The sequence below is a fragment of the Mauremys mutica genome, chromosome 3 (assembly GCF_020497125.1).
Source record: "Mauremys mutica isolate MM-2020 ecotype Southern chromosome 3, ASM2049712v1, whole genome shotgun sequence".
In the NCBI taxonomy this organism is placed as follows: Eukaryota; Metazoa; Chordata; order Testudines; family Geoemydidae; genus Mauremys; species Mauremys mutica.
This window is the reverse complement of record NC_059074.1, coordinates 5,036,179-5,062,031: the sequence shown is the minus strand read 5'-3', so window position 1 is coordinate 5,062,031 and position 25,853 is coordinate 5,036,179. Positions and strand designations below refer to the sequence as shown.

At 46.8% G+C, this 25,853-nt stretch overlaps 2 protein-coding genes across 3 annotated transcripts in view; one reads left to right on the top strand and one right to left on the bottom strand.

Moving 5' to 3' along the window:
• Positions 1–722: 722 nt before the first annotated feature.
• On the bottom strand, positions 723–21,253 carry HADHB (hydroxyacyl-CoA dehydrogenase trifunctional multienzyme complex subunit beta). The gene is made up of 16 exons (XM_045011081.1): positions 21,178–21,253; positions 20,350–20,424; positions 19,953–19,994; positions 17,330–17,426; positions 16,051–16,095; positions 14,468–14,567; positions 12,078–12,165; positions 10,851–11,038; positions 8,222–8,402; positions 7,409–7,530; positions 5,022–5,101; positions 4,888–4,935; positions 3,928–4,015; positions 2,874–2,948; positions 2,163–2,327; positions 723–1,282 (listed from the first exon to the last, which is right to left on the bottom strand). Exons 2-16 carry the CDS (start codon positions 20,414–20,416, stop codon positions 1,247–1,249), a joined length of 1,422 nt encoding a protein of 473 aa, XP_044867016.1. The 5' UTR covers positions 20,417–20,424; positions 21,178–21,253; the 3' UTR covers positions 723–1,246.
• A 253-nt stretch (positions 21,254–21,506) lies between these two features.
• The window catches only part of HADHA (hydroxyacyl-CoA dehydrogenase trifunctional multienzyme complex subunit alpha), a 40,052-nt gene continuing 35,705 nt past the window's right edge, over positions 21,507–25,853 (top strand). The window contains exons 1-2 of one of the 2 annotated variants that reach the window (XM_045010014.1): positions 21,507–21,664; positions 23,419–23,504. In XM_045010014.1, coding sequence (XP_044865949.1) covers positions 21,507–21,664; positions 23,419–23,504 — 244 coding nt within the window. The remainder of the gene's footprint in view (positions 21,665–23,418; positions 23,505–25,853) is intronic. The other variant, XM_045010016.1, reaches the window with a different exon arrangement.

The window sequence follows — 25,853 nt, the reverse complement described above, 5'->3', positions numbered from 1 at the left end:
TTTTAAGCATAAAACACAAGCCCAAAGTTACAGGCCGATGTGACACATCCCATGTAGTTGTAGCCATGTCAGTCCCAGGATATTAGAGAGACAAGGTGGGGGAGGTAAGATCTTTTATTGGACCGACTTCCATTGCTGAGAGCGAGAAGATTTTGAGCCCCACAGGTGTGGGAAAGGTACTCCCAGCGTCACAGCTAAATGCAGAGTGGAACAGACTGTTGCCTGAAGAAGAGCTCTGTGGGGCTGAAAGCCTGTCTCTCTTACCAACAGAAATAGGCTGACCTGTGATGAATCCTCCCATAATCCTGGCTTAGAGAGCACAGCTGATCTGCATGGCTGACAGCAGACAATGTACCTGAGAAACAATTTGATACTGAATTAAAATTCTTACACTGCTCCTATTTTTTTCTTCATGGTTCAATGGACTGCAGACTTTTGTATTAAAACATGGAACTAAGTTGTCCTGGAGGGTTTGGAAGATGGGTAGGGACAGTTTCATATAGAAATATTTATTTCTTAGCGTTAGATTCTGGAACACAATTCTGCAGCACAGTGTGCATTCTGGGGCAAATTCTGTGGCGCCCCTTACTCCTATTTTCAAGAGCCCAGAACAGCCTGGTGATGTCTCCAAGCAGACAAGCCTCAGAGTACGTAGCACTTGAAACCATCAGTGTAAGTGTAAATACTCAAGGGAAGAAAAAAGAAAAAAAACCTGCCCAGTCTTCAAATTCTTCTCTGGTTTATTAAGGCTGACATGTATCTAAAGCAGTTACAGTTACTGCCCAATGCTGTTTGGACTCTGCGCCATCCTTTATACGCACCACCTCATTCAACTCCCTTTGCGTCTGCTCTTTGATAAGCCACATCCCTAACTGGACAGTTGCGCCTAAGAGGCGGAGCCTGTAGATGGACACTAAATACTTGGCAATTCTCTGTTTAAAACAACTCGTCACATTCCCAGACTGCATTACTCATTTCTTCCATAAGAAAAACCCTGTTTAGAAAGAGTTACCGGTAAGTTTTGGTTAAGTGCAGGACCCCGACAGGCCTAAGAGCCACGCTAACTGTTTGGTGGTGCATTCAACAGAGGGTTAATTTGGCCCAGATCACTGACAGGGTAACGAGAAGATATTTACAAAGGCCACCAGGAATCCTTTCCAAGGATCACAGATATGTTATTAGTGCATTGAAATGGCATTGCCTGGCACAGAACACGGCCAGATCCATTCAGCAGTTCCTTGTCCTCTTACTGGGGGTAAAGTTCCACAATCATTGCGTGGCCCTGAAATGGAGAAGGAAAGCACAGTTACTCTAGCCTGAAAGGCGCTGTCTGTAATACACGTACCAGTCAGCAGAAGAACTTCATTTCCAAAGGACGTCAGTCATATTGTAGGAACGGGAAGAGATTAATAGCAGGAGTTTACTCAGTGGCAGCATGCTACAGACATGGGCTGGATTAAATGGTGCCATTCCCGACGCACTACCGGAGGCAATGCATCCCTTTCAGGGGAGGGGATTAGAAAGCAGGCCAAGGGCTACTCAGGACTATCCTTCTCACCCAAATTAGAAAGATTATGCAGTTTCCACAGAGTCTCAGCTAGCCCTCTTTCGATTGGTTTAGTGAGGATAGGACTGGCCTGGATGTGACCTCTCAAGTCCCTGAGTAACCCAATCTACTGCCCAACTGCCTAACAGCAATAGGTGCAATACTTCTCTGGAGCTTTCCAAGTGCCACTGGAGAGCATGTGCTATCTGCCTTTTTCACACAGAGGTTCTTGTTCCTTACACAGGGAGATGGAATCTAACAAGCCAGACTTCAGTAGGATCCTCAGGGTTCATGAGACAGTGAAAACCACCCCCACCAAAACCACAGTGGAGCAAAGAATCATTCCTCCCTTTCGTACTATATCAACGGTGACATGCAGCACTGGCCACCAAACAACGGTCACTCTTGGACAGCACTGAAATGCTGCAAAAGCAAGACTGGCTGGCTCCTTAGCCCAGCTGCCTGGATAGCATTAAGGCCACCTGATGGTAACAAACTTGAAAGCTGCACCGATGTGCAACGTACACAGGACGGGACTTCTTGGTGCCGAGAGGAAGAGAGGAATTCCTGCCCTTCTCAGCAGAGGGACAACACTAGCAAGGCCATGCAGCATTACCTGGCCTCCTGCAGCACAGGCAGCAACCACACCGTACTGCCCTCCTTCCTTCTTCAGCCTGTGAGCCGCAGTCATCACTAAACGGCAGCCAGTGGCACCAAAAGGGTGCCCCAGAGACAGGGAGCCCCCCCACTTATTGAACTTCTCCAGAGGCGGGGCTCCAACCTGCAAGAACAAACCAAAGGAACAGGTTTGCCAACCTCTGCCGCCAAGGAGCCTGACCCGCTCCCTCTGAGGCCTTCCCGCCGCAGACGGTCACCTGACCAACGTGGCGCTCAGGGACTGAAGAGACCTACGAGGCCCGCTAGTCTCTGCTGCTGGCGTGCTCACCAGAGTTCACATTTGGGTTTCACTGCAGTGTAAGCAAACGTATGAGGCTTTACGGTGACAGGATGCCAGCTACAGACAGTTAGCTGCTAGAGGCCAGTGGCTTGATCTCATTTTTACTGAGAAACATCAGCCGCACAGTTCTAGGTCTTTGCTTCTCTTGGGGCTGAAGTGCCAGAGGTCACGTCAGAGTAGCTACAGCTCCTCGAACTAGGAAGAACTGAACCAAACGATTGATGTTCAGGAAACGGAGTATTTCTCCCTTGTAGAAACACAATACGGGCCTTAGAATTGCTATGCAGATCGGATACGTTTTTACAACAAGGAATTAAAATGACAAAAGCAACACTGACCTTAAAACCCACTTCCTCATTACGTCCTTACCTTAGACTTTCTGCCCATGTAGTTTTGTGCAAACCAATCCGAATCCATAGCTTTCAGGTTAGCCAAAATCTGCCCCTAGAAGGGAGGGGGAAAGACTCCAGGACTACAGCAGACTCAGAATGAGAGACAGTAAAAGCTGTGTTATCCGGCCCTGTACCAACCGGAAAGCTCTATAAACTGGCATTTCTAATCTTCAGAGAAAGTCCAGTTTATAGGCTGGTTGGCGCCTGCCTGGCTCCACATGGCTCTCTGGAAGCGACAACATGTCCCTGCTCCTAGGTAGAGGCTCAGCTGGCGGCTCTGCGCACTGCCTCCGCCCACAGGCACCGCCCCTGCAGCTCCTATTGGCCACGGTTCCCAGAAAAAGGGAACTGTGGAGCCAGCATTCGGGGCAGGGGCAGCGCGCAGAGCCGCCTGCCGTGCCTCTGACTAGAAGCGGCAGGGACAGGTTGCTGCTTGCGGGAAGCTGCCCAAGGTGAGCGCCCTCCCCGCCGCTGGATCCAGCGCCCTGAAACCCCTGCCCCGAGCCCCCTTCCTACACCCAAACGCCTTCCCTCTCAGTTAAGTAGCATTTTTCACTTACCAGCACCCCCCAATCCCAACTATCTCAACATGCCGGATAGAAAAGCTTTTACTGTATATGGTGGAGTACTACCAAGTTAGGGGTATCTTAGTTTCCTCAAACGAGTCAGTGATCAAGAAGGATGAACACAGCTGGTTGTACACAAAGGGCTCAAAGGAACATTATTTGCACGAGCCTTGTCCCAGTCAGATGACACCTTAGAGAAAAATGTTGCCTCTGATTAACTGAATAAACTGTCTGCACAGAGCACCTCAGCACAGACTAACTGTTCATGTACAAAATCATAGTGTGCATATATAAAACCCTACATCCGATGAAGGAAACTGAATAAGAACATAGCTCTTTCCACTCCTGATATAAAACCAAATGAAATCTCCTTGCTATAGATCTTAAGGAGGAGAACCCAGATCTGCAACCCAAGACACACTGGTGCGTCACCCCCTCCATGCATGTTCCCGTGCAGATACTTACAGCAAAAGCTTCATGAAATTCGAACACATCAATATCAGCCAGCGTTAGACCAGCCCTCTCCAGCACTTTGGGAGTCCCGTACGTTGGCCTAAAGGGTCAGAAAAGCAAAAGTGACATTGATGCACGTGGTTCCATGGACTCCTCCCCCTTCCTTCACTACGATCCCTATTAAGCCTCCTCACTCGCAAAATGGAGCAGCAGCGTTTAAGATGCCAAACAAGTAAGCACTCATGGATCTTTCAGCCTCTCCCACTCAAACTGATGTACAATCCAATAGTCACCACCGCCCCATACGGAGATGCTTTAGGCAGGTGAAGACAAGCATTTCACCCCATTTCTAAAGTTAATTGACCTCTTTTGGCTTTGTGTCCAAGTCTGGGAAGCCCAGACCTCAAACCCAATTAGCTGGATTTTAATCCCATTCAAATTCTCCATCCCTTGAGATGTATGTCAACATTAACACTAATGAATCCTAGAATTGTAGCACTGGAAGGGACCTTGAGAGGTCATCTAGTCCAGACCCCTGCACTCCCTGACAGGTGTTTGTCCAACCTGCTCTTAATCTCCTGTGATGGAGATTCCACAACCTCCCTGTGCAATTCATTCCAGTGCAAAGTCTTATGACTTGTTACTTGGATGGCTAAGGCAGCTTAATACTGCCACATGTACCAATAACCTGAGGCAACAGAATGCCATGCACATGCCTGAGTCCCCATGTAACTGTGTTGCTGCAACCCCTGCCTCAGCTCTTCCCTAGTCTTAGTCACCTCCATTTGTTGCATCATGTCCTGTACTCAGATTTTCTCAGGCCTTTGAGGCAGGGCCCAGAGCTCTGGCTGGCTGTGACGTGCCTAACTAAACACTCAGCCATTCTATAGCAAGTGAAGCATTTAGTGCTGGTAACTGATCATTCCAGCAGTGCTAAGTGTGTGACCATGCTGGCCAGAAGCCATCCCTTACCCCAGCAGGAGCTGGTCCTTTGGATCCTGGGACACATACACAAAATCCCTGCACAAGAGAAGCACCATCAGTACCAGAACAGAAAACAAACACAAGAGCAGCTTTCCAAAGCCAGATGGAACGGTTCCTTCTACCTTAGGTAGGCCTTTGGTTTGTAGCCCATCGCCAGAGCCTTCTCCTCAGACATCATCAGAACGGCCGAAGCACCATCCGTCTGAAACAGCCAGACAAACTCAGTCAGGCAACTACTCACAGAGCGCTCACACCATGCAGAGGCGGTAAGTCTCTAAGTGTTTGTACAGGGCCCCCATCGCTGTAGCACACAATCGTAGTACAAAGAAACAAAATTCACAAGAGCGTAAACACAAATGCTGCTCTATGAACTTCTGTAACCATCCACCAGAAAGTTACATTATAAGTCACACCCGTCTGCTTGTAATCCATTAGGCTGTGGAACAGACAAGCTCCCAAGAAAACTGGCAGAAGCCTCATCACTTGGGATAAAGAACTAGGTAAAATACACCATAGGGAACAATGCAGCACTGGCTGAGGCAGATGGTAAGATGGCGTATGAGTGGGCTGGCCAAAGCAGTACGACTGCTGTGATAGCAATGTATCAGGGGGTAGCCGTGTTAGTCTGTAGCCACAAAAATGAGGAGTCCAGTAACACCTTAAAGATTAATAGATTTGGGCATAAGCTTTTGCGGGTAAAAAACCCACTTCTTCAGATGCATGGAGTGAAAATTACAGATACAGGCATAAATATCCTGGCACATGAAGAGAAGGGAGTTACCTTACAAGTGGAGAGCCAGTGCTGACAAGGCCAATTCAGTCCGGGTGGATGTGGTCCACTCCCAACAATTGAGGAGGAGGTGTCAATACCAAGAAAGGGAAAATTGCTCTTGTAGTGAGCCAGCCACTCCCAGTCCCTATTCAAGCCCAGAATAATGGTGTTAAGTTTGCAAATGAATTGCAGCTCTGCAGTTTCTCTTTGCAGTCTGTTTTTGAAGTGTTTTTGTTGAAGGGTGGCCACTTTTAAATCTGTTATAGAATGACCAAGGAGATTGAAGTGTTCTCCTCCTGGGTTTTGTATGTTACCATTCCTGATGTTGGATTTGTGTCCATTTATTCTTTTACGTAGAGACTGACCGGTTTTTGCCAATGTACCTGGCAGAGGGGCACTGCTGGCACATGATGGCGTATATCACATTAGCAGATGTGCAGGTGAATGAGCCCCTGATGGTGTGGCTCATGTGGCTGGGTCCTCTGACGGTGTCACTAGAGTAGATATGGGGACAGAGTAGGCAACGGGGGTTTGTTACAGGGACTGGTTCCTGGGTTAGTGTTTTTGTGGTGCGGTGTGTAGTTGCTGGTGAGTATTTGCTTCAGGTGGGGGGGCTGTCTCCCAAGGCCTGAGAGTGAGAGATCATTTTCCAGGCTAGGTTGCAGATGGTTGATGATGCGCTGGTGGGGTTTTAGCTGGGGGCTATAGGTGATCAGTTATTTTCCTTGTTGGGCCTGTCCTGTAGTAGGTGACTTTTCCTTGTTGGGCCTGTCCTGTAGTAGGTGACTTCTGGGTACCCATCTTGCTCTAGGAGTGGCTGGCTCACTAAAAAAGCAATTTTCCCTCTCTTGGTATTGACATCTCCTCATCAATTACTGGGAGTGAACTACATCCACCCGGACTGAATTGGCCTTGTTAACACTGGTTCTCCACTTGTAAGGTAACTCCCTTCTCTTCATGTTGGCAGCTACAGTGCTTGCATAATCTGAGTTTCAGAGCATTGTTTCATGTATGCAAAACTAAATCCTAATATTTTACAGCACAGTGTCCTTGATGCATCGATTTTATGCTGCCTCAAAAGGAGAATGTATTTCCAAGTTAACCTACAGCTCTGCTGTATGCAATGTCTGTTCTATGCCAATATTTTGCAATGGAGTCAATTCTAAAGTACTATTACACCTCAGCAAGTTCCCAGGAACTCCAGGCAGAAAACGCTGTTGCTGCTTGTGAAACCAGCGTTACTTTATAGCACAAAGGAGCTGTTATTGCAAAACGTGAACAGGAGCTAAACACTAGCTCATCTCCTTTGTGCTGCACATGGGGACAAGACACATACCTTGTGCATTCTGGGGGAGACTGTCAAAGGCGTCAAGGAGAGTTAGGCACCCAACTTCATTCAAAGTCACAAGGAATTGGATGTGTAACTCCCATTTGTTCCTTGGGAAACCCTCCTCTGTCCTCTTCTGAGGGCAATTATAATGAAGCCAACAGGTAAAGCAGCCTCAAGTGTTTATAATGAACCTTCTGCTTTTATTTTGGGGGGGGTTGCTAAATTTAAATCTGTTTAAGAGAAAATGCAAGTGTCATTTTGCAACTTAAAGTGGACGACATTTTGGAAAAGCCAACGAAGTCGGAGTAGTGTTAACGTCACAGAAATACAGTGTAGGTAGCTGCAATAGGCAGAAGAATAGCTCAGTCTCACATATTGCTACACAAACGGATGGTGGTGTACGTTACCAGGAAGGAGGAGTTGGCAGCTGTGACCGTCCCATAAGGTTTGACAAAAGCAGCTTTCAGTTTACCCATCTGCTCCATGGAGGATGGACGGACTCCATTATCTTTGATAACAGTATCTTTGCCTGTTAAAACAGAGCATTAACCTCAAAAGGAAGTGGGCATCGGACTCCACTTTACAGAAAAGAACGAGAGAGAGAGAGAGAGAGACAGACCTGTTTTCCAGGGGAAAAGGAGTGTAAGGAAAGAATGGTGGTGTCATTCATTTTATTTGAATTCTTTCCAAAATAGTTTAGCATTAAGGGAACAGTCTTGAGTATTGAAAAAATTCTGCTTCTTTCAAATTGATGATTTTCCAAAATAAGCTTTCTAAGGAGCACAACTGGCATATGCTTCATCACACTGGCACTTTTACTAGGCTGGTTTTTAAACTGGACTTGTTATTCCTTGCAAACACACGTTTCCCTGTGGTGTAAGTTGTTGCTTGTTAACTCTTTGATACAAAGAACAGGAGAATTCCTCACCTGTGAGCTCCTGATCTGCCCCGTACGAAGGCAATAATCACCAAATAAGCAGGGATATGGAGTAGGGTGCTTCAAGATTTAGATCACAGACTCAGAAGGGACACATGCTCTTAGATCACTACTTTCTTGTGCAGGGACAGGTTGTAAACGGAAGGTTTTAAATAGATTGGACACTGCTGAGGAGTGAAAGCATGTCGAGAGATACAAAACTTCATGACCTGTGCCCTGGCCACTTTCCCTTGGAAAGGGAACGGCGCTATTTTGGGTTGGCATTAGAACACATGGCTTTTACCTGGCACTTTGAAGGGTATCACGTCAGTGAGCAGCCCCTCATCCTGGGCTTTTCTGGCCAAAGTGTGGGAACGCAGGGCATACTCGTCTTGTTCCACACGAGAGATAGCAAAGGCAGCAGCCAACCGGTCTGCTGAGTGTCCCATGGTCTCACTGGTGGAAAACTCTGCTACAGCTGGGAGCTAGAGGAAAAGGAAGCACAAGGTAAGCAGATGTAAATACCATCTGCTCCAACGGTGGTTATGAACAGCAAACTATACTACACCATTGTAACTTAATATTTGGGTACTTTTCATACATGTAAATCCTTGAAGTCCTCCGTTTATAAAAAGAGCAATTACCTTTATACAAATAATGCACATTATCTTACTAAGATCCACTGAGAGCAAATAATCTAAAGGAATTCCCACTTCTGAACCACAGATAACACAGGAATGCCCAAACTTTGACGAGTAAGGGCCATGCTGGCCACTTGCTAGGGGCTTGAGGACTGCTCCCGGGTTGCATACAATGAGGCAGGTAGCAGCTGCCCTTGTATTTAATATGGAGCTGCAGACCAAAGAAACAACAGGCCCCAAAACGAAGTGAGGCCAGGCTGCTTGGAGCAATGCATGCTGGGGCCTGCAGCCTCCGTGGCCCACACCTCCATAGGAAGTAGTATGCTACACAAGTGGGCCAAATTCAAGTCACCCCTCATTTATTTAGTTATCCTGAGAGAACGGATGACAACTTTATCCACACACGTGAGCCAAGACTCCCACGCTGCTGCATGTGCTATTTTTTGAGCCCTTCATTTTCAGTTTTTATTTTAATTTTTCCCAGGAATTTATCATAGTTTATTACCACAACACCACAAACGGGGGGAGGGGGGGGGGAAATCAGTGCAAAAAACAATTCATAATTTTTCTGGGTAAATATCAGGGCTTGTTTTGGTGGACCGAAAGACAGGGGAAGAAAGTATTCATTGGCTTGATGCTTTGAATTCTGTTCAATGTGGTTTGCTGCAGAACTAAAACAGAACTCAAAAGATGCCACCTCGGAGTTTAAGAAAATACACCGCTAATCCCCAAATAACATTTTTCATTTGAACAAACAGTTTCTTGTTGTAGACTTAGAACTATTAGCCTGTAAATATTTATGTTTAACAACTGAGTCACACCATTCACAGCACATTTACTCAACTTCATCCTTTTCTCCTGTTTTTGGTTTTTTAAAACTTTTTAATACTTCCTTGTGTTCGGAAACATATTCTGATACCAATTTTTGTCATCTTCCCATTTTAGTGTGTCAAATCTTTAAACTGTTATCTGCTAACAGCTTGAAATGCTTACATGGTGGGTGTGAGATTCAGATGCGCATGCACTTCAGAGCTTGCGTGCCTGTTTATTGTGTATCTTCTAGACTAATGCCTTACTTCAACAGGCAGCTTTGCATACACACACAGACTAATGTATTATAGTAATACATACATCTCATGCAACGTATTGTATTTTCCTAATAAAACAAGTTACTTTTTATATATTTGAATGATACAAAAGTAGGGTGAAAAATCAGAAAAAACCTGAATAATACTTTGTAAAATCCAAGAATTTTTCAGTAAAAATTGGTTTAAATTGAAAACGAAAGGGTTTAGCTAATTTCCAGTTCTGGGAATCTGCAGCATTCAAATCTGGGTCTCTTATCTCTCAACTGCACTTTGAGTATCTCTGCACTTGTACCATTAGCTGACAATAACAGATTCTCTATTAATAGTATGTGGGCAAAAATAGCCTCTCTGGTGAGGAGAGAACTCCAGGGGGCCTCAAATCATTCACTGTGAATAAAACCCCTTTCCTACCCATTTCCATCACTTTTCAAGTCCCCTTTCCTCCGGCCATGAGAGCAAGTGGAGGGGCTCCCTTTACATCATGAAATGGGGAGCCCCCTATCTACATGGGCAGGCTGCTCTTTCTCATCTCTTATTATGAAAGCATTCAGTCTCCCACAGGATCGGGCCCCTGGAGAATAAATGGATTGTGTATTTAAGAGTTGTCAATCAGATGCACAATCCCATTAATAGTGGGAGGGGAATGCTTTCTTCTGTATTCGATGTGTTGAAAACACACTCGATGCGTCACTACTAGCTTGAAGAGCGATTCATTGTGTCCCTCAGACTCATGGTTCTAAGAGTTTCAGAAGGTCAAGACGAATTGCACGGTATTTAGGCTGGCAGGGCAAGTTTCCCCTTTACACATTTTAATGTCTTCAGTAAAGCCGCTATGCTAGGAGTTCAATGAGTTGGGAAACGAGGTATTTTGACGTTTAAATAGGTGAAGCTCACTAAGTGCATGCCTGACTGTCAGGGAACCATGTAGGCAAAAGCCATACGTAGTCCCTCAAAGAGTTTTAGGAGCTCTGCAAATTCACTGAAATCTCGGCCTAAACCTAGGCAGGCGGAATGATGCAGAACCACCACAGTCTGCACCCCCAGTTAACCGTCACCATGCTGACCTCTCCACAGGGGAATAATTACATTCCTTTCCCCTAAAGCATGTGTTATTTTACAAGCGGCTATCAAATGGCAAACTACAAAGGAGGACAGCCTTGGGAACCCTAGACGCCTACTGAGAGGTGGAAAGGAGGAGATTTACCTCTGGGGCAAAGTAATCGGGACGGATTTTAGCAAACAGTGCCAGCCTCTGGCCCAAGGTCTTGGCCCTATTAAGGGAGAGCAGAGTTTTCCTCATCTTCCTGCTGTGACGAATGGGAACATCCGACATTAACTCCACACCACCAGCTACCACCACATCACACTGGCCAGATGCAATCAGACCAACACCTACAGGAAGCGATGGAGAAGATCATCAGAAGTGTGGGTGGACATCTTTAAAAGAAACTGAAATACTTCCACTTACTGATGAGAAGCAACAACTAATCAAGGATTTCTCAGGAGCAGATGCAACCAACAGAAACATCTCTAATCAAGGAGAATAGTTTGCTTTTTTGCACAGTTGGTCAGCAAAGAGATTTCTGATCAGGTGAAAAATTGAGATAAAAAAAAGTTGTCCTGATATGGAACAAAAGCACCAAAAGTTTTAAATTTTTCACAAAATGAAACTCCAGAAACCTTTGTTTCAGGTCTACTGAAATGTTTCATTTCAATAAATTAAAAACTTTTTTTTCTGATTTTGACAAAATTAACAATATTCTAAATGGAACTCTCCTGATTTTTGTAATTTTGCTTCTACTTCCCACTATTTTCATGCAAGGAACTGAGGCAGCAATATCCCTCAAACAATTTGGGGTAGAAACCTGGATCTTCAATTTTTGCTCAGTTTGGGCTATACGGAAGGCGATATTAGCATAAAAGGCTACAACTTTGTCAAGTTCAAGTCTGTACCCTTCAGTTTTTCTGGACAATTTTGAATCTGAGTGGAGACTGCTCCTGAATTAAGCTGATAATCAAGAGCTCCTGAAGGCCTGGAACATATACTTGAAAAATCTCTGCTAAATTTTACTGAACCAGTGGTTCAATAACACCCCTCCCCAATCTAAGAGTATGTCTACACTACTTGCCATATCGGCGGGTAGCAATCGCTCTCCCGTTGACTGCTAAATTCCAGCTCGGCGAGAGGCGGAAGCAAAGTCGACGGGGAGCGGCGGCCATTGATCCCGCGCCGCGAGGATGCGAAGTAAGGTGATTCTAAGTCAGTCTAAGATACGTCGACTTCAGCTACGCTATTCTCGTAAGCGTAAGGCTCAAGCCTCCTCCAGACACTTAACCACGTTCATTAAGATGTGCAGGTAGGACAGAGGAAGAGAAGAGAGGCTGCTAATGCCATCTTCTAATCTACTACCTGTTCTTTCAGCCAACATACCTGTGGTCATAGCTTGGTTTGAAGAGATGCAAGCCATAGTGACCGTGTGGGCTGGAGTTTTGTCAGAGAAGCCAGCTCCCAAGGCAGCCTATGGACAAACACAAGATAATGATTAAAATCCCCCACCAGCTCTACCTTGCAGTACTTGCTTTTTGAAACATTAAATGCCAGACATCTTTGCAGAATTTAAGCTACAAACGTGTCAAGTTCCCACCTACACAGCTGAGGTAAGGCATCCTGCACGCAGTCACTGTGAGGACTCTTCCTTCTATTGTAAGCAGAGAGCCGGTCTGGTGCCTGCCTCTCAAAGCCTCTTTATCAAACTACACGGGCAACCATGGGCAGACCCTAAATGAACAAATTCCTCTTATGCAACGCAGCACTGTATTTCTGAAAACGTCATTACTTTTGCTGCACCCTGCCATCTATTATTTATAGATGCAAGAAAATGAAAGTAATTTTGTTTGAGAACTTGAATACACTGCAGTAGAAGACAAGCTGCAATTTGCATATAATTGAACATTAAATGTTTGTGGCAGACCAAGCTTTCCTGAAGGCAGGGATGTACAATGGGAATGACAAGCGCTACCAGAGCAGGGAGTGGAGGCCTCTGGCACAAGAGAATAACTATTCTGGAATACGTGTTGCCGTAAGACGACACACCTTAGCTGACACGTGGCCAACTAGTGTAAAGTTCAAACCTTCGCTGGAAGTTAAAATTAAACCACAGTCTCAGCTGACTGACAGGAGGTCAAAGAAAACACTTGCACATACAAAAATAAACTGCTGATTGAATCTGAGAAGTACTGGTAATAACAAGCGCAGTTAGGAGAAGTGATGTAACAAGTTGTAGGTGGGATGGCGCCGGCTGCTGCGCAGAGCACCCGCTGAGGTTTCAGAAACTAGATCAATTAGAGCAGAATCATGTCTAATGTTATGGAGATGGCTTTACAGTACAGTAACTCCCCACCTAGAATCATAGACTAGCAGGGTTGGAAGGGACCTCAGGAGGTATCTAGTCCAACCCCCTGCTCAAAGCAGGACCAATCCCCAACTAAATCCCCAAATGGCCCCCTCAAGGATTGAGCTCACAACCCTGGGTTTAGCAGGCCAGTGCTCAAACCACTGAGCTATCCCTCGCCCCCAAACGTCCTCTCGCTTAACGCTGTTTCAATCTTATGTCCCCGCTCAATTACAGAACATGCTCCATTTAAAGTTGTGCAATGCTTCGCTAGAACGTCGTTTGGCTGCCTGCTTTGTCCACAGCTGGCAGCCTCTCATCAGCTCCCCTACGCCCCCCATAGCGCCGCTCGCCCGCCAGCAGACCCCGCGGATCAGCGCCTTCCCCCTCCTCCCGCTGCCTCCTGCCTGCAGCAATCAGCTGGCTTGGGGCATTCAGGAGGGAGGGGGGAGGAGCAAGAACTTGGCGCGGCAGTTCCCCCCCTCCCCCCACAAACCAGCTGATTGCTGTGGGCAGGAGGAAGGGGAGGGAGGGGGACACAGTGTGTGGAGTAAAGGGGGAGGAAGGGGGGAAGAAGAGGCGGGTTAAGGGTGGAGGTTTGGGGGAAGGGGTGGAGCGGGCGGGCCGAGTATTGAGCCCTCCGCCCCGGTGCTTGCAGAGTAGGGGAAGCGGCTGCTGCACAATGTGCATGTCCCAGCCTACAGCACCTTCAGCCTCCTTGCCCACCTCGTTGTCTCCAGTGCCAGGGGGCTGTGCCTGGGGGGTGGGGGGGGAGTAAGGCAAGGGCACCTCCCAACTATAGTACTGTGCTGCAGGACAAAAATCCCTGGAACCAACCACCCCACCCCCATTTACATTCATTCTTATGGGGAAATTGGATTCGCTTAACATCATTTCACTTAAAGTCGCATTTTTCAGGAACAGAACTACAGCGTTAAGTGAGCAGTTACTGCAACAGATTTCTACACTCTTTCCCCTGCATTATGTATAGTCACTTCTCTCTTTACATCTGCCACCAGGAAAGGCAGCACAGCTGGCACTCTCCAGAGCCCTCAAATGCTGCATCTGGGATCGCACAGCTTTATTTTTCAAAAAATATTGTCGTGTTATCAAATATTTCTGGCACCCAGAGCTTGATCCCAAGTGAACAGTTCAAGCAAAATCATTAATCATCTCTTACCAGGGTCCTGCTTTCCTGGTCATCCCCCAGGAGGGATTTCACAGTGCACAGTATTAGAACTGACAGGGTAGATTTATGATTGTAACAGAATGGGAGTGCCATTTAATTACCTGGTGCACAACACAAGGTGAATGGCTTATTTTCCCAACCCACAAGGAGCAGTGATGAACTGATTCTTTCATAGGGTTTAGTTCCCTCAGGTTAGCTGTTTAAACCAGCTTTACAGAATACCTGCTTCATTTAACCCACCTCTCTAGCAACATTGCTCGTTTTCACCTCCTGGATAACTGTGCCATAAACAATGTAATCGACAACTTCCTTCGGGACGTTGGTCCGGTTCAGCAACCCTCTGAGAGAAGAAGTCAGACAAGAAAATCTGCACCAGCAAATAAAAAGTGGTAACTTTGCCAAGGTCCCCAGGAACTCAATTTCAAAAGCTAGCCTGCAAACCAGGGACACCAGCGAGCGTGCTGCCCTAATTCAGAGAGGAGGTTGCATGTATAGCTGCCCCCAGAAAGAGCTGTGATCATCCTGCAGAAATGGACTCTTACAATAAAAAAGGGAAACGCCACCTCTTCTTCAATAACCCCCCTCCCCTCCCAACGCACAAATGGTTACTGCCTCTCTTCCCCAGCTTGGGGCAGCCTCAAGTCAAAACTAGGGGAGAGAAGAGGGAGTCAGAGATGTCACGCCAGCCTACCCCTCCCTCAGTGTTTGAAAACCTACTGCTTCCACAGGGATACACCAAAGACAAGCAGCAATTTTTTCATATTTCCATATGAAATACCGTATACAAATGCCCCGGGATATCCGTACAAACAAGCCTATACACCTCTGCGCCCCATTGCAGGGAAATATATAAAACTAAAACAAACACAAATTTGAATTCTGACTTCCTCAAACCATCAAGTAAAAGGTAAGAGTAAGCATGATGCAGGTAGGGGTCCCCATGGCAGCTATCCAAGCGGCCAGTGCACACCACTGAACACCAGCATGCAGTCCGGGACTATAAAGTGCACTGTTTGCACACCCCCACTCAATCAGACTGACTCCCCTCTGAATCCCTCCTCTGGCTCCCCCTTGGCTACTGCATCAACCTCACAGCCAAGGCTTGGCATGACTCCAACCCAGCCTTCATCTCAGACCTCAGCTCTGTCAGAGTCATGGCCCCACTGCCCATCAACAATGCCAGCCTTGACAAACTCCTCCCCCCACGCCCCAAACTCCTGCCTTCACACCTTCTTCCACACTGCCCCTAGAGGTAAGTATGGAACGACCTCCCAGGTGCCAGGACCCCATCTTTCCTCATTGAAATCCCTCCTAGTGACCCTACTTTCCCACAGGACCCACAAACACTGTCAAACTGCAGGCTGGAGAAGGCATCGGAGAGAAGAGGGATGAAATGAGAGAGGAAAAAGACAGTACTAAAGTAGCTTTCCCTGGGTATCAGTCACTGCTCCAATTTGCTCATCATTTATTTTTCGTATTATACAGCACCAAGCACATTCAATAGTAGATCATTTGAAGCAGAGCTGGCCAGGAGGATGACACAATATCCCCCTAGCATGCACTTAGACAGTGCCTTCCTTCTGAGGCTCTCAATGTGCTTTACAAACATTCAGTAGTATCACCCTTTTGCACGTAGGTAACCTGAGGTAGAGAGATGCAATGACTTGTCCTTGGTCACATAGCTGAGTGACAAAGTGGGGAATACAGCCTATGAACCCTGGCTCCCAGCATTATCATCAGCACTAGATCAACCTCCCAGCACAAAACCTCAGTGGCCAGCTAGTTTTCTGAGCTCCTCTTCCACTCAATTCTTGTTTACTCACTGCAGCGAAGCTCTGGCCAAGTCGTGCGGCATCAGATCTGCATATCTGGAAGTTAAAAAAAAAAAAAGACAGATTTACAAAATAAACCCTGAAGTTATTTTAGCATACCAGTCAGAGCATACATTAATAGAACAGACACAGTATGGCATCAGATGAGCAATCACGGAGCCTCTTCACTTAAAAATGGCCATTTCACAGCCTTGTTTTGGGGAGACAAATGTGTCTCTACGTGAAAAATCAACGTACAACTGCTGTACTAAGGAAAATCCTGAAACAAGATATAGCAACAGCAAAAGTCAAAACTCTATCCCCTGTTTACCATAGGGAAGGGTTAGTAATGGTCCTGATTAAGCTATGAAGTTAATGGCATTAAATAACAGGTTTCTAACAAAATCATCTGATTTATTTTAAATGTTTTTCACTCCTGCTGCAGCTACTGGACTATGCCTGGGTCTTGGAAACAGTTTTCAATCATACGTGCAGTCACATGAATGGCATGTGAAGACAGATCCGCTGAGCTGCACGTTACTTACTGTGACCAGTGGACATAAGTCAAGCCTAGAGAACCAAACATCCCAACCCAGCCCTTGCACATCCCAATATACACAGGATTTTGTTTGTATTATTTAGTAATTCATCCTCAGTTCTCATCAGAATGTATTCTCTCCTTTCCCAAGCCAGACTGTCACACTGACTATGCCAGTTTCCTAATAGTTATAACAAAGAAGAGAGGAACCACTAGCTCACCTCTGCTGAGCATAAGGTACCACATGGTTGCAGCTACAGCTTTAGGTGACTGCAATCTTTTAGGTGGTGCTAATCCCTGTCAAGGAACACTGGAGATGCAAGATATGTATTCTAACTCTTGGGGAAAATCAAATAACTTTGAAGGGGCTGGGCATTCCAAGCTTGTAATATGTAGCAGGGCTCATATATAGTTTAACCTGTATAAGAGCAACCAGTAATCTTGCCAAGATTAAAAACACAATACAAGAAGGAAGGGACCAAAACAAACCTCCAAGTTTATCAACTTGGTAAAGATCAGAAACACAAGTTGTTAAACGCCTTGCAGGTATTACATTCATTACTCTTTCCTGTTCTGAGTAAGAGTAGCTACAAATGTCAGAACACTGAGCAAGCAAACATCAGGCACTGAACGAAGTGAAAGCAGTCAGAGAAGTACAACTATACCAAGCCCAATGTTTTCCATTCTGATTCTACCTGAATCTGTCTGTAGGATTAACCGAAGCAAAGAGGTGCATTTTCTTTTCATACTTACGAGGTGCCAGACTGTAAAAATGGAATGCGGACCCCATCGACCACAACAATATTCTTCACACCATTTTTGGCTAAGGTTTTCTTACTCTTGGGCTGGACTGTTTGAAGAAAATATTTAAACAGCTATTGGCTAGAATCTGAGCAAGTCTGCAGCAAGATTTTATTTAACAAATAAATACTACTAGAAAGTTTGGATAAACATGCTTCGGTGGTTAAGACCCACATCAAGTACCTAGGAAGCCTGGATTGAATTCTTGTCTCCCCCATGGCATGCAGCCTGATCTTGGGCAAGTCACTGTACTTTCTGTATCCCAGTTTCCTCATCTGCAAAGTGATTCAGCTAAGACTTTGCAGTGAGCCAACAACAGAGCTGGGAACAAGACATCCAATTCCTAACTCCCATTCCCAGTTAGCGCTAGGATACTGTGGCAACAGGTGTCTTTGTAATGCTGGATCACAGTCATTAGAAATGAAAAAGACCCTACTTGAACACCAAATTTACCTCCCATCCTTAGAGTAATATATTGCAATACAGTAACATCTGACTAATCACTGTCAGGAGGCATTCTGGACTTGGTCCTAGAAAAATACAATTAATAAAAAGACTCATTGGGTGAAATTTCTAGTGCAATCAGGGCTTAACAGCCTCCTGATTTGTTAAGACAACAATATGAAGTGGCTGCGTTTAGAAGACTGAGAAGGGCCATGGGATGTAAAAGCTACTTCAATCCAGCTAAGCATGAGAGCTTAAGCAAGGGAAAGTGCGCATATGATGATTCTGCCTAATACTTGTATTATTATAAGTGGGTTGTTTGAGTAAAGCTAAGGGCAAGCATGAGCTATTTCCCAAATCAGAGTTGCTAGGCCCAAAATGATTCAGGGAACCACAGACACTTAATCAACAGCTAAATGAAGCAGCATTTAAAAACCCTAGCAGCCATTTTTAGTATCTAACTGCATATACCCACATTAAAGCCAAAGCCCCTTACTTACTCTGCGCCACCAGGTGAACCTTATACCCAATACCACAAGCCTTTTCTGGCCAGGGACCGTCTCTTGGTAGGCGGGAGGGCCTACGGACAACTATCAAGCCTAGACCATTCCAGTTTATCCCCGTTTTGTATGGATCCTCCAAGTTAGGACCCTACCTCATCTATTATGGTCTGAGCTCTGGTTCAGGTCCTTCTGGGCTGTGGTGAGTCTCTTCTATAGCTTTTCTGCAGCTGTTACTAACAACCTAGTGGGATCCTTAGGGCCCATAGGGCTGCCTACACAAAGGCCATCCTACGTACCAGAGCCAGACAAGCTTGGTCTGTTCCCAACCCTAAGGGAGGATTTGTTTCTCACTTTCTGAATTAAAAGTCAGTTTCACTGTTAGGCTCCCAATGCTGCAACGTCTGAGGTGCAAAAACTCCAGCGAAAGCTTTGTTTTAAAGTCCCAATATATTTCCATTGGTCTCAGGTTTTATAAAATGAGCCAAATATTAACTGACTGTCTCCCTTGAATTGTGCACATTGAGTTCTCCCCACTTCACCTTTTTTCACATTTTCCACATTCCATATCAATAGGCTATGGACTATCTTGACATAGCAGGATATATAAACTCTACTGAACATTAGGATGTATCAGATATCAAGGTGTGTCATGCCATTTTTTAGCTGCCTGCTACCAGCTCTGATAGTCTTCAGCTAATGGTAGGATTTGCACTCCATATCTTCTCAACAAAAATTGGGGCTCATCTCTGACACATTAGAAACGTGTGAGATGCAAGGTGCTAGGTTTTAAGACTATTTTAAACTTTGACATTTGCTATACGTTAGGAATCAGGAGCCATTATCTTATAGCCATAGAATGAAAGGAATAAGTACACAAATCAGAGACATTAGTTTTGTTTGTCCTCATAAGAAAGGGACTGACGGAAAAGGAATTTATATCCAGCCTGAAAATAAGGAAGTCCTACAGTCTGAAGGGTTGGAATTTTGTTATTAAAAAAAGGAAAGCTAGGGAACAATTCTTTACAAAGCAACCTCATTGCATAAAGATTGGATTCTCTTTAATAAGGCAGTGTAAGATGAGCACACTTGCTTTATCAAATATGCTTAGGTAGAAGAGAAAAATCAGATATTTAGCAGACTTGTACTTTTCACAGACCAGCTTTGATGTACTGAAAAAATATTTTGGTAACATATTTTCTTTGTTCATACTTTTAGAAATGTACCCCCCCTCCCCAAAAAGGAAGATTACACTGTGTTTCTGTATCTGTCTTGGACAGTGGTCCCCAATCTTTTTCGTCTGACGAGCCACATACGACCGTGGCGGCGGACGAGCATCCGCCGAAATCCCGCCAACAAGCGGCAACGTCAATAGGCATTGCCGCCGAAATGCCGCCAACAAGCTGTGTCATCCAGAGGCCTCACCACCAAAATACCGCCGAAAATCGGCAGCATTGCGGCAGATGTTCGTCCGCCGGCCAGCACGTGGGCGCACTTAGACGTCCTAGCGGGCGCCATGGCACTTGCAGGCACCTCATTAGGGACCCCTGGTCTAGGATATGTGCAGGGATGTGGAGGCACCTTGCCAATTTAGTCTTTCAGCAGTGAGGTTTTTAGTGTATTCCCTTTACCTGCAGCATGTGACAGAGGGGAGCAGCTGAAGGATCTTGCAGCTGAAACACAAAAAACAGAGGCAGAACAATTACTGACAAAAAAAATTACCTATAATACTTTAAAATGTGCTACAATAGTAGGAAAAATGTAGACAAGTAATCTGTGGTAACTGCACATTTACAGGAAAATGTCATGTATATTGTGTATAACCAGTTTGTGGTTTTTTTCACAGCAACAAGGGAGAAAAACACTTGAAAAATAGGAAAAGTGGTTGGAAAAAAAAACACGGTGGCAAGGAGACTTGGGTGCAGTTGCACATCTGAACCTACTTTTAACCCATTTTTTAAAAACAGCTAAATGACAATGTCTTTTTATATAGCATCGACTTAATTTTTTAACAATAAGAACACTTACAGAATCTGACAGCCCATGTGGAAGTAGCAGGGAAGCTTCTGATAGCACGGCTCAACATGGAAGTCATTTTGAAATCTAAATCAGCGGAGGAGATGAAAGACAACAATTAGTTTGTTCAGAGGTTTCAGGATGGGCAAGCTACCCAATTCACACACAGCCAAAGGGGGCTGTATGTGAGGGGGAGGGACTGTCTTTTTGTGGCGGGTTTGTACTGTGCCTAATACTGGAGCTTTAGGCGCGATTGCAATACAAGTAAATAACCATCATGCCGCTTGTAGGCTCAGGGCAGTACAGTGTGTTGCAAGGTGTTCTGGGCAGACCCATTTTAAAATGCCCCCCCCCCGCCCAATCCTGCCGTTGGCTTGTTCACCCTGGCAATTCATCCCGTCCCTGATCAGTCACAAACAACCCCTTGTGCTGCCCCCTCCTCCAGGGAATCCAATAGGTGCAGATGCCCGGGCCAGGCAGGACGAGCTGGGACCGCTGGCCCCTGAGCTCAGCTCCCTGCAACCGTCCTGGGGATCAGCTCCAGCGCAGGAGCAGAGGCCCTAAGCACCGCCCCACCTCTGCCCCCAGAGCCCCCCCAGCCCGGGAACCCAGCTCTACAGCCGCCCTCCCCTCCTGCAACCAGCCAGCCGCTCCCCCGGCCCCGGCTCTTGCAGCCAGGCCCACCGCCTCCTTCAGCGAGCCCTGCCCCCCACCCAGCGCCGCCACCCCCGCCCCGGCCCCGGCCCCCACGCTGCTCTCACTGCCCGCGCCCCCCCCCGGGGATCCCGGAGCGTCCCCCATTCACCCCCGCCCCGCCGGTCCCCGGGCGCCGGGTCCCACCTCCGGGCTCGGCCGCCGCTCCCGTCGCTATGCGCTGGCAGCTCCCTTCTGCCTAACGACGCCGAGGGGCCTGGCCCGACCCTCCCGGCCGCGCCCCTTCTCAGGAAAGACCCCTCTTGCCTCTCCCATAGCTGCCCGTGGCAGTGCCTGATGGGAACGCTCTCCTTCCCACGTCTGTCTGCCCCCCGCACCCCACCCCACCCCGCACCTCGCCTCTGCTGTAACGGGCAGAGGGAAGGCTTGGGTGCGTAGTGAGGGGGCGGGCCAGGGTCACGGCAGGGGGGCGAGTGAATCAGGCAACGCCGAGGGCAGCCCCGAGGGACCGGCGTATGAAAAGCCCCCGCTCCACACACGGGCGGGTCCTGTCATCGCTTCTCTCATTCGACCTCCCTGAGCAAGATGGCGGCCGCGGTGCGGGCGATCGGGAGCCTGACGCGCTTCACGGCTGCTGCCAAGTACTGTCCGCCCCGCCGCGCCGGCCTCGCAGGTGAGGGGCCGCCCGGGGGCGGGGGAGCCGAGACCGCGTCTCTCCCGGGGGGGAGCAAGTCCCGCTCTCTGGGGTGGGGGCTGGGGGGCACCTCTGCCGCGGGGAGCCGGGACTGTGCTTCTGGCGGGGGCGGGGGGGCAGGGCCTGCTGTGCGGGGGCTGGGGGAGAGCTGGGGGGGCACTTCCACCTGAGGGGGGAGCAAGGTCCGTTCGGTGGGCTGGGGGTGTGTGCCGGGGGGGGAGCCGGGCCCGCACCTTTGTCTGGGTGGGGGTTACGGTGGGGCAAGGCCTGTTCTCTGGGGTGGGGACTCTGCCTCCCCCAGGGCGTCCCCTGCACGTGCTGGGGTCCCCCACTGCCTGCCCCAGGCTCCCTGTGCCCATGGGGAGGCCGCTGGCTGCAGTGTCTGGGCGAGGAGTCGGTGCTGCCCGAGGGGGAGGGCAGGGTTCTGTCTAGTGCGCAGTGCAGGGCTTGGTCCGTGTTGTCTGTGCTAATCCTGCTGCTTTGGGGGCCACGCAGCATCTGTTGACCCCCTGGGGTTGCCTGAGGCCTGGCACTGAGTGGCCCTGCCCAGAAGAGGGGGAGAGGGGTAGGCCTGAGTGTTCCCAACTGACAGGTCTTGGGATCCTCTCAGGCACCTTCCAGCCACTCTAGAAATGTCACGCTCCCCAGTAGCTGGACCTTACTGAGTTTTAAATCCCCAGTGGGGGGGAATCTGAGGTTGTAATACACCGCCACTGTTCTTTTTCCCAATGGCCTCCTTCACCCTGCAGTTTTGGGTGGTGATGGGTTTTAATGAATAGATTAGTTTGGTTTAAAATAAATTACAGTTAATGGGCTCTATCCAGGAGTGTGGCTCTCTCAGGGAACTGGGATTCCAACGTAAAACCTGTCCACTGGATTAAGAGCCCACTGAATTTTGCACAAACCAGCAAACTATAATTGGATCTCAGTTAATTGGGGTGGCTACTGATGTACGCTACCTTTGTCTGATGCATAACTTGCCTAAATCAATAGTCACAAGAACTAATTAACATCTGATCATAGTTTGCTGGTTTGTGAAATTCAGTGGGCTCTTAATCCAGTGACCCAGCCTTTACATTAGAATCCCTCACGGCAGTTGTCATTAGTTTGTTCCCTTCTTGTTACTCTCAGCAGAGGTGCTCAAGACACTGATCTACAACTATTCCGGGAGGGGCTTTCTCCGGGTCAGGGTGGAGGGTCATTGATGGCAGGGTTTCCTTCTGTGAATACACAGTTAAATAGTTTGGAGGGAGCTGGGTTCCCATATGAATTTAGAATTGTAACTTTGTCAAAATGATACAAGATCAGGAGCGGAGTGCTAAAAAATAACATTGCGCTTTTAATTGCCAGAGGCCTCTCTCTGTCTTTTTAGTTTCTTGTTTCCAGGATTCTCACTTTGACTGATATTCTCCCTTAAAAATGTGGTGTTTGGACTCCCTTATTTATCATCATTGATAGCAGTCTGCCTGGAATAGTCTTGTGTTCTTCACACTCCCTAAATGGGTGTTTGCCAAAGTGTGTGTGTTGGGGGGAGGGGGCAGGACTTCCACTGGCAGGGTGAAAACTGAGGACAAGAGCAGTGCACGTGAGGAAAGTTACTTGATCTTGGAGCCACCCCTATTGCAGACAGATTCCCCAAGCTCCTAGTAAAACAGGCAGCTTATGGTAGGGGGGAAATGTGGGCAACAGGCTGCCATCCCAAGCTTCTCTTTTTCTGCTCCCTTGATGCTCAGCTTAGTTCCAGATCACAAGTGGCCTGGCCCTATGGAGCCACCTATGGACGCTGTTGTCCCCACCTCCAGCAGCATGCAATCTCCTGGTGAGTCGGGGAGCAGGGAGGGGAGTATAGGAAAAGAGACCAAAGTAAATGAAATGGTTAGGAAAAAAATGAGACAGCAAATGGTGGTGGTGCGGGGGGATCATCCATATTCCAATTGATTGCAAGGGAAAGGGATACTCCACCAAACACTGGGAGCCACTCCCCTAAATAAAAGTTCTAGTGAGCTCGGCACTGTCCTAATACTACTTTGCCCTTATAGTGCTCTCTGTCCAGTGGTTTACAAGGTGGGTAATTTCTCTGCCTCAGTCTCCCCATCTATACAAATCCAGTTATGTTCTGCAAAATAATAGCACCACATAGTTGTGTGTCGATCATTTTACAAGTAAGTTGGTGTTTCTCCTGGTATCAAAGTGCCTAAGTCCAGCTGGATATTTTCCTCCGTATTCATTCTCACCAGGAGTGAGTCTTGGTCAAATTCTGCCTTCAGTGACTCGTGTGCATCCCCTTTGTGAACTTAAATTCATTAATGTCTGTAAAACTTTTGATATCCTATAATGGGGAGTGCAGAGTTTTACAGAGGTAGAAATCAATTCTCCCCCCGCACCCCACCCCCAGTAAGTTTTTTGTAAAAAGCTAGTGCAAAACCAAACAATGTTAGAAGTTTTTTTTATTCAGTTCTTTTAGGCATTGAAACAGTTCTTAACAAACCTTTTTTTCCCTGCAATGTTGGAAATCTATTAGGGAAAAAAAAAGGAATTGACTAGAAACTATCAACAGAAATGAAACTGACTAATCTCTTTTCATTGCCCAAGCAGGGTGAAGAATACAACATAAATAGTGAAAAGTAAATCTAGATTTAAGTCTTTCAGTTCCAGTATAATGTTGAAAATATATAAGAAATTAAAAAAAAAAAAGAGGCCTGCTGGTGTTCCTTTAACAAGTGCAAGAGGATTTTATCTATAATCTTGATTTGTACAAATTCATGCTGCTAATTGTAAATGATTTGCAGTTTAAAGTAGCAATGTTCTTACTATAAACTGCCTCTAAGCCACATTTTATTGTGGTTGAGTTTTAAGCCTGGTTATTGCTTTCCAAGAGGGTTCTGGCCTCTGCAACTTTATAAAACACATTATCCTGGAAGATTTGTCATCAAAAGTATTTCACTGCTTTTGCATAGTTATTACTAGGTCACCAAAATGTTTAGGTGTCTTGCAGTAATGATAGTGACAAAGTCCCTGCCCCAGAGAGCTTACAGACTAAATAGACAGTGTGCAGGCAAAGGAAGGGGGAGGAGATATAGTGAAGTTTAGCAGGTTTTGTTCCCGATTCTTGGTATCTTTGTGTACCTTTAGTCTGTTTTGCTGAAACTTCTTAAAAATGGTTGTAGAGAGCTTCCTGGACGGTGTTTAAGGGGAACTTAAGAGAAGAAGCAAAGGCATGTTAGACCATGGAACTGGGAGGGGGCTAATTCAGCCAATCAGTTACTTGCATAACTTCAGGAAATAAGAGATTCTATATCTTTAAAAGGGTGGACCTTTTTGGTGAAGTCTAGGATATGTTGACAATGGCCAAGTGCAAACCCTTACTCTACCTATAAAAATACATCTGTTAGTGACCCATCCCCAGACTTTCCTATCTGGCTGTGACTCTAGTGCAGACTCCTGGGGGAGGCGGGAAGGGGTTGGGGAAGCTACCAGTCATGGTCTTGTAATTTAGTCTCAATTGTTCATCTCATTTCTTCCTCCTGCTGCACCTGATAGTGAGGTGCAACCCAAGGGCTACATTGAACAAGTTCGACAAGGCAGCGCACTCCTGCCCTTTGTCACCGGAATGTGGCCTGCAAAAGCTGTACTATGAAATGCTGCGTTTTACTCCAGATGACAGGATGGATCATTTCGTGCTGGGGCCTCTAGTCTCAAGTTGCTGCGTCCGTTATAAAGACGCCGGCAATGTGAGCGCTACATTTTGGCGATCACATTTGGCTGGCTGGCCTTTCAATGACTGAAGCCTAGGCACTCCCGAGCCTAGAATTTTAAGGCTATCAAAGATTTCACACAGGGTTTGTAATCTGGGCCTCAAACTTGGTCAAAAATCCTTTTAAAAATACAGTCTTGGAAATCAAAACCAGGAGACGAATTTTTTTAAGGAGATGTTGCCGAGAATAAATCACACACACCATTTCAGAAAGGAGTCTAAATGCGACACTCTTTTTCCATTCTCCCAAAGCAGTTTACCTTGCTTCTGTTCCTGGGCACGATGAAATGTAGGACAAAGGTCACTCCCTCCCTTCAGAGGAGGAGACCATTTGGAAATGTAGGGGAAAGTGCATGGAGCAGCTCTGAGCCAAGATGACATGGCTGTGGGGGAGGGGATAAATGCTTATTTGCA

What these genes read in the sequence shown, in the direction of transcription:
- HADHB (XM_045011081.1), bottom strand. Translation starts at nt 20,416, where the DNA reads ATGACTTCCATGTTGAGCCGTGCTATCAGAAGCTTCCCTGCTACTTCC. An exon ending in CTGCCAACTCCTCCTTCCTG is followed by an intron (nt 5,102 to 7,408) that starts GTAACGTACACC and finishes TGGCTGTTTCAG; the next exon opens with ACGGATGGTGCTTCGGCCGT. An exon ending in CCTGTGCTGCAGGAGGCCAG is followed by an intron (nt 1,283 to 2,162) that starts GTAATGCTGCAT and finishes TCTCCATTTCAG; the next exon opens with GGCCACGCAATGATTGTGGA.